At 37.0% G+C, this 8,676-nt stretch overlaps 1 protein-coding gene across 1 annotated transcript; it reads left to right on the top strand.

Annotated features, from left to right (window-relative positions):
* Positions 1-7,693: 7,693 nt before the first annotated feature.
* LOC109240017 lies at positions 7,694-8,332 on the top strand. The gene has a single exon (XM_019406637.1). The coding sequence runs from the start codon at positions 7,694-7,696 to the stop codon at positions 8,330-8,332; it is 639 nt and encodes a 212-aa protein (XP_019262182.1).
* Positions 8,333-8,676: the final 344 nt, after the last annotated feature.

The following is an 8,676-nucleotide window of genomic DNA, read 5'->3' as shown; positions in this document are numbered from 1 at the left end:
GATTATTTCCTCCCAGGATAGAACGAATTACACACTGGTGTAGTAGTACTTCAAACCCTAGTGTTTCAGCGAACACAAAGTTCGATAGCAAATCACACTTACTGTTGCTTTCTTTGAAGTTAAAACAATGCAGAAGAAGGAGGAGAAAGTCAGAAATTCGTATGGAAATTCTGAGCAGAATGGACTTGTATTTATAGCCAATGTTGGGCTGAAATCTAAAGAGGTGCAACTCTTCAGAATGGTTGTTTATGCAAAATGGCCACAGCATAAATGCCATAACATAAATGCCATAACATAAATGACTATTTACTCAACAATAAAGAGGGAAAATTGAAGAGGGAAGTTTAATTTTCAGTTACACAACTGAAAACTAAAAACTGAAAATTGTTGGATTTTAATATTAATATTAATATATCTGTTATTAAAACCAATATTTAATAAAAATTCTGTTAATATTTACTATTTACTATTAACAAATAAATTTGGTCCAAAAAATTAATCAATCTATCGATTCGAAGCCGAGCGACGACGACGACGACGACGACGGCGCGAGGCTTTCCTTCTTCTCAACTCTTTAAGAGCTAGAAGAAGAGAAATTGCTTATATACTCATAAAACACCTCTTCCTCTTCCAATATGGGACAATGTTCCTTCATCAAGGGGGGAAACGTAAAATTTTACTTAAAATTTTCATTTTCCTCCATTTCCCATTCACCCTCTTTTAAGCCATATTAAATGCTTAAAACCCCAACAGTTAGTACTGAACGCAATACGAGAAACCATAATAAGGTATCCCAAAAATAATACAGGATTTCCAATTCCTTTTAGGTTTAGGACTCTTTATATAGATAGAGGAAAAAAGATTGGAACTGCGGGTAGCAAACCAACAGGTTAGGTTGGATATGGGCGCGGGTCGAAAACGGATAATGTAAAAATTGATAAATTATCTGACCTGACTCATATTTAATACAGATAAAAAATGGGTTAACCGGCGGATAATATGAATATCCATATTAACCATGACTTCTTGAATATGATCACTTTTGGGAGAATTCCTAGTTACCCAAAACTTGAGGAACCCCCAATTTGAAGCTTTACAAATGTAAAAGTTAAATTCATTAGTTATTCATTGGTTAACCATTTTCTAAGTGGATAATATAGTTGTTATCCATATTTGACCAACCCATTTTTTAATGGATAATATGAATGGATAACTATTTTTTTTTAACCATTTTGCCACTACTAATTGAAACTAATCATTAAATTGATATGGTCAAATTGATTTGCTAAAATATAATAATAACAATTTTGAGCACTTTTTTCTATGTTATTCTTCTTCATTCTATACGCTATATGAGGTTACTTTATGAGACTTCCTCGTAGATTTTTCTACTTTATATGTATATTTTGTATGCATATTCGCGCTTAGAGATAAGCCATTCAACCTCTACACAAAACAACTTCCACATGGACCCAACACCCACCAACTCCCCGCCGGAACCATCAGACCTAAGTACTATGCATATCGATTCACCGCCACATACCGCCAATTTTACCAAAACTTCCTTCAAAAACACCCTCCTAAACCATCAACAAATATCACAAACATTCAGTACTATTAACAAACTATCACAACCTTTAGATTTATCTGATGAAACAGCAAATGATCACCAAAATGAATGCTTTATACCACTCACATCCACTGAGAAATCACGCCTCTACACACCTTGGAAATCCTCAGTCATTGTAAAACTGTTTGGACTTCAAGTTGGCCACCAAACGGTTAAAAACGAACTTGTTACTTTATGGCAGCCTACTGAAGACATATCACTAATAGATCTAGGTTGTGGCTTCTTCCTAATTAAATTCCAGCAAGAAGAAAACATGAACAAAGCCCTATATGGTGGACCTTGGTTCATATTTAACCACTTTTTATCGGTCCGTAAATGGGAGACTAAGTTCATAGCTTCCAATGCACAACTTACCTATTCCGACATTTGGATACGTCTACCAGAATTGCCAACTAAATTCTACGACTTCGAGATCTTGCATCGAGTTGGTTCAAAAATTGGAACATTTCTAAAAATAGATACATGGACGTCTGCGACAACTAGAGGTCGATATGCACGTATCTGTATTGAAGTTCCACTTGAATGCCCATTAAAAACTCATGTGTTTATCGAAAATCATCGGCAACAAATACTATACGAAGGACTCTCAATGTTGTGTACACTCTGTGGCAAACTAGGCCATAACAAAAACCTCCGTACACAATCACACAACCATACGGATCAGTTATCACATACATCCACTCCCAATATCCCTCCAACAGAAAGAATCACACCAAAAAATAACAAAACACACTCAGACACGCCTTCAACTTCACATACATCTAATACCAACAAATGGAAAACAGTCTCATTCCCAGTAAGAGGCAAGAATACTAGCCCATCTCGAGGAAAAGGAATTCATCCACTTAAGTCACATCCACAATTACAACAAATTCATCCAGTTCATGTGGTCAAGAAGGATGGGCCTCAAAAATCACATGAGCTGGGCCCTACAGGTAAGTTCTTTAACGAATTACTCCACTCCCCTAACACCCCTACTAAAGAAAAAGACATAAACACCCCCCCCCCCCCGAAATTTTTTAATAAAGAAATATTAGCGCTAATTGAGGAAAATCAAGATCTTACTATGATGGACTCCACCACAACTAATTGTGGGCCATTGCCACCCAGTCTAGAGCCCAAACTGAACACTCCTAATTCAGATGTTACCACACCCAGCCCAAACACAAATATCTCAACCACGCCTACTCAATACAATGGACACCAATCAGAAATGCCTTCTTCCACGTCCAACCGATCACATGACATACAAAGCCACGTGTACTGCACGACAGACATGGAGGCTAGCTCATCTGCACAGTCAGACCAAGCCCCAAACAAAATATCCGAAAAAAATATTAACCTAGCTCATGATGGCCCTAAGCTTTCTGCTACCCCAAGCCCAAAGCCATCGATACAACCTATTCACAACTTAAACACTCCTCACTCAGCCCAACACTTATCACACACGTCAAATGAATCGCTCTCCTGTGTATTTACCCCTACCAAATTAGAATCATCAATTACTACATCAAATCAACCGCAAGAACTGACCACTCCCATTCATCACACGCCTGAACCCACTTCATTATTTCAATCTCATAATTTTAACTCCACTATTACACGCCAACATCCTGATAAAACTAAACAAAACCAGCATGAACCGTCTAGGACTAAATTATCAACACCGGAGAACTCTATCCTACTCCAACACACCTCTTCAAAACCACCCCATAACAATGAATCTCCAAATAAACCACCCTTGGAACAACCCACCACAGCACTTACCACCACTATACATCACCTAGTATCCCCCAACACAAACGTACCCTCAATCGTGGCTGGAGATGAGCCTACAAGACCATGCACTAACATTCATGATGGAAGTGGAAGGGCAGGAGGTGATACTGATGATACAAAATCTGGCAGACATTGCACAAATAGTAACGGAAGGCATGAGGATGGGGGTGGAACTTTACAACCAGTATTCATGGGCCATGCATCCACCATCCTCAATGCAACATTTTCAAACACACACACTACTCCCACCACTGTACTACAACCAAACAGCTTTGATAGATCTTCCATTCTATCCACCACAGGTTCCATCACACTCCCCGGTTCCATGGATATAACAAAGGTCATCTCTATTCATACCATCCCCCTTGCATGCACAAGCAGCACCGTACCAACCCACTCCAGTACGTCCCCAGCAAGCAACTCCCAACGGACTCGACGAAATAGAACAACTGGAGGTGGCAGCGACAATGGCGGATATCAGGAAAACACGGCCAATCCTTTGCTTCCTCAACAACAACAAATATTACGACCTCAAAGAACACTATGCAAGAAAGGTGATTATCATGTGCCCCCAGGAGCATCAAAGCTGCTCACTAAATCTACGCCCAACAAACAATCCAGAGGTAGGAAAATACGGACTCGTCTTGATACCCTCACTGAAGGCACCAACAATGACCCAAGTGGAGCCACAACAGACTCCACCAACAACAACACCACAAAGTAATCAAATGCAGTTCATAATTTGGAATTATCGCTGAGCACAGTCACAAGACTTTAAGAGAAATTTTCGATCGTTACTTAATTACCATCAACTACTGGAGACCCACATCCAAGATCATGTTCATCTGAAGGAAGAATTTGGGTTTTAGTAATATGGCAGAGGCACCAGCTCAAGGACAGTCGGGGGGCATAGCCTTGCTGTGGCATCATGATTTGCTGAAACTAGAACAAATAGAAGTATCCACAGAAGCAATACACTCCATTATCCAGGTACCACCTAACCCTAATAGTTGGTTATTTTCTGTTATATATGCAAAAAATGATTTACATGCACGTAACTGTCTGTGGGATCATTTGAGGACATTGCATGACAATATTAATATGCCTTGGTTTATAGGCGGTGACTTTAATGAAATAACACGTGCAAATGAAAAATATGGAGGAAATCCAATTAATAATTCAAGATGTGATAAATTCGTTCGTTGTCTTGATTACTGCAATTTACTTGACTTAGGGTTTAGAGGAAGTAGATATACATAGAAAAATAAACGAGGTCTAGCTGATAGAATTCTAGAACGTTTAGATAGATTCGTATGTAATTATGGATGGCTCAATTTATTTCCTGAAGCTAACGTACAACACCTTCCTAGAACTCATTCGGATCACTGCCCCTAACTCCTAAATTTAAAGCACAAATTCACTCGTAACAAAATTTTCAGATTTGAAACAATTTGGACCTCACACCCATCCTTTCCTTCTCTTATTACTAATAATTGGACTCTTAATAAGACTTTATTAACTGCTATAGAGGATTTCACTGAAGAGGTTCAGAATTGGAGTCGACATACTTTTGGGAACCTTTTTAAAAAACAAAAGAAAATTCTAGCACAACTAAATGGGATTCAGTCATCTCCTTCTTATCCAACTAGTCACTTCCTTCAAAGCTTAGAACAAGACCTTACCACTGAATTTAATCAATTACTACGACTGGAGGAGGATTTTTGGCGCCTAAAATCAAGAGTAAATTGGCTTCAACAAGGGGACGCCAATACAAAAATTTTTCACATCACAACACTTCAACGTAGGAGACGGAATAGGATCACTGCCCTCAAAGATCTAGGGGATAACTGGATTACAGAACAAACGCTGGTAAACTCTTTAATAATTAATTACTACAAATCATTATTCACCACCTCTCACATAACAACTCTCATCAAGTTGCCTAAGCATGATAGTAATACACTTACTAATATAGATTAGTCACAGCTGTCAAGAACTTTATCCATTCAAGAAGTATATCAAGCCATACTTTCTTTCCAACCTCTAAAAGCCCCGGGGACGGATGGGCTACATCCTTATTTTTACCAAACATATTGGCCTCAAATCTCACAATCAGTAATATCATTTTGTAATGACGTTTTTACATCTGGGAAAATACCAATCCAAATTAATACAACCTATCTATGTCTAATTCCTAAATTTCAAAATCCTTCAATGATCACTCAATATCGCCCAATAGGCGTTTGCAATACTATCTACAAAATTATAACTAAAATAATTGTACGTCGTATAAAATCATTAATTGCTAAAATAATTAGTCCAGAACAATCTGCTTTCCTAAAGGAGAGAAGAGCGGCAGATAATGCCATCATAGTTCAAGAAATTTTACAATATTTTAGAAAGAAAAAGGGTAAAATTGCAAATTTTTTAATCAAACTAGACCTTGAAAAAGCCTTCGACAAAATGGAATGGGGATTTATTAAGGAAACTTTACATTTCTTTAATTTCCCACATAAAATTATCTCTCTTATTAAGTCTTGTATAACAACTGCTTCCATTTCAATCCTTATTAATGGGCATGCTTCACCTTTTTTCTACCCATCAAGGGGCATTAGGCAGGGTGACTCATTATCTCCTTACATCTTCATCTTATGTATGAAAAGACTATCAAGACAAATACATCAATTAGTGGATTATCAACAATGGAAAGCTATCAAGCTATCCAACAATTGTCCTCAAATATCTGATCTACTATTTGCGGATGATATCACCTTAACTTCTAAAATAAGTACCTCAACTGTACACACCATTATTGACACTCTAACAATGTTTGCACAAAAATCGGGGCAAAGCATAAACTTTGAAAAATCTAAAATATATTTCTCCAAAAACACTTCACAGTTAGACAAAGATTTTGTCCTAACATCCTTTAACATGAGGGAAGGAACTCTATTTGGAAAGTATCTTGGATTCCCTTTGTTTGTGAAGAAACCAACTACAAATGATTTTCAGTATATACTAGATAACTTCAAAACAAGATTATCTGGGTGGAAATCTAACTTTCTCTCAGTGGCGGGGCGTACTACCTTAATAAAATCTACGTTGAACACTTTACCAAACCATGTAATGCAATACATCAAAATACTTTCACAAGTAATTCAAAGAATGAATCGTTATCAAAGGAACTTCCTATGGGGTACTACAGAACACAAAAAAATACATTTATTATATTGGACAGTAGTCCAAAGATCTAAAAACCAAGGGGGACTAGGAATTCAAAATCTAACTACAAAAAATAATGCTCTAATAGGAAATCTAGTGTGGCGCCTGTTTAAAACCCCTAATTCACTATGGGTATCCATATTACTCAACAAATACAAACACAGAGAAGTAGTTTCAAACACTTCCTTTACATGGAAAAATATTTTATCAGGATGGAACTATTGCCAACTAGGATTAGTATGGCATGTTGCAAGAGGAACACATATCAATATGTGGGATGATCCATGGATAGGACCTAATACTATTCTCAAACATTTAGTCCATGGACCTTTAAACTCTCAGGAATCAAAACGTACACTTAGCCATTACATATCAAATAACACAATTGATACAACATCATATCCTTGAGCTTAACGGAAAGCATGATTTCACGGATCAAAAAAATCAATATACCTAAATTAACCAACCCTCACGTTTTTGATCAAATTATTTGGGGACTCACTCCAAATGGGCATTTCACTGTTAAATCACTATACACGGCCTTACAAGAACCAATAACATCCTATGCTTATAATTGGATTTGGAAATTAAATTTACCACCAAAAATAAGACACTTTCTCTAGCTGGTCTCACATCAACGTTTAGCAACCTCTTCTTATTTTCCATATAAATGTTAACCTATCAAGTACATGTAACCTATGCCTTCAATCCATAGAAACCATCAATCATCTACTATTCCAATGCCCAAACACAACCACAATATGGTCTCAATTTAATATTAATCATATCCTACAGACTTGCGACACACACATCTGACCACCAATTCAAATCATTCACTATCTAATAAAAAATACTCAAAATCTACCTTACAATCTGCCATCAAACACTCTTATCCCACACATAGTTTGGCACATCTGGAAATTAAGGAATCACAATCTCTTTAATCATCAAAGAAATAAATCACCCCCTTCGACACAACAATTGATTACTCAGGCAGCTGAATTTTATTACCTTAGTAAACAAAAAATAAAAAAGCAAACAGAAACACATACAGGTACACACATGTATGTCAAATGGCATCCTCCAGCTAGGGATACAATTAAACCTAACATCGATAGAGCAGCCAAGACAACCACCTCTACCAATGGTATTGGGGGAATATTCCGTAGTACATCGGGTCAATGTCTAATGGGGTTTATGGGTGCAAGATCCTCAGGAAATTCCACGTGCATGGAATTAAATACCTTATTACAGGGCTTACAACTAGCAAAGTTACATCAACTCACACCACTAGAAGTAAATGTGGATTCTACTGTGGTAATAATGATACTCAACAATGATAATTTACATTACTCATCCTCTTTAGTGGAATGCAGGTACTTACTTCAGCAGCTAGGTAATCCGTCAATTACCCACACATACAGGGAGCAAAACTACACTGCACATTATCTAGCTCAATATGGTTCGTCTACAAATGCACAAGTTAACGCAACTATCTTCACTCAGCCTCCAGATTTTTTGTTGCCACAATTGGTGGATGATCAAAAAGGCACTGCCTACCAGAGATTAGTGAAGTCTACATGTACGACGGATTTGTCCTATAACCCTACCCTTGTGGCATATGATCACTCAATTGATCCACTTTTTGATTACAACTCTTGTAATACTATGCAACTGGCTCCTTGTAATGTTACTGTTTAATTAATATAAGTTCTTTTGACGACCAAAAAAAAAGAGATAAAGCCTTCTTTTCTCTCTCTCTCTCTATATATATATGAGCTTTTGCATGATTAACTTTCTCCACTTAATCAACAATGTCCGTTTCTCTTGACTCTTTTCAACCTTAAAAAGACACTTCCTTTTTCTTCCTAAAAGTTGAAGACTCAGATCTGCTGGTGTGGAGAATGAGATCTCTTCAATAGCTTAGTGCTCTAGCGCTTCAATTTTCTATTTTAATTGATGAAGTTAGTTTAAATTATTTTTATATTAATTTAAAAATACACACTATTGAAATTATGCAGAATTCTAACGGTCATATTTGTTAG

This window comes from Nicotiana attenuata, unplaced genomic scaffold, assembly GCF_001879085.1.
Source record: "Nicotiana attenuata strain UT unplaced genomic scaffold, NIATTr2, whole genome shotgun sequence".
NCBI lineage: Eukaryota > Viridiplantae > Streptophyta > Magnoliopsida > Solanales > Solanaceae > Nicotiana > Nicotiana attenuata.
This window is presented reverse-complemented; position numbering and strand designations above follow the sequence as displayed.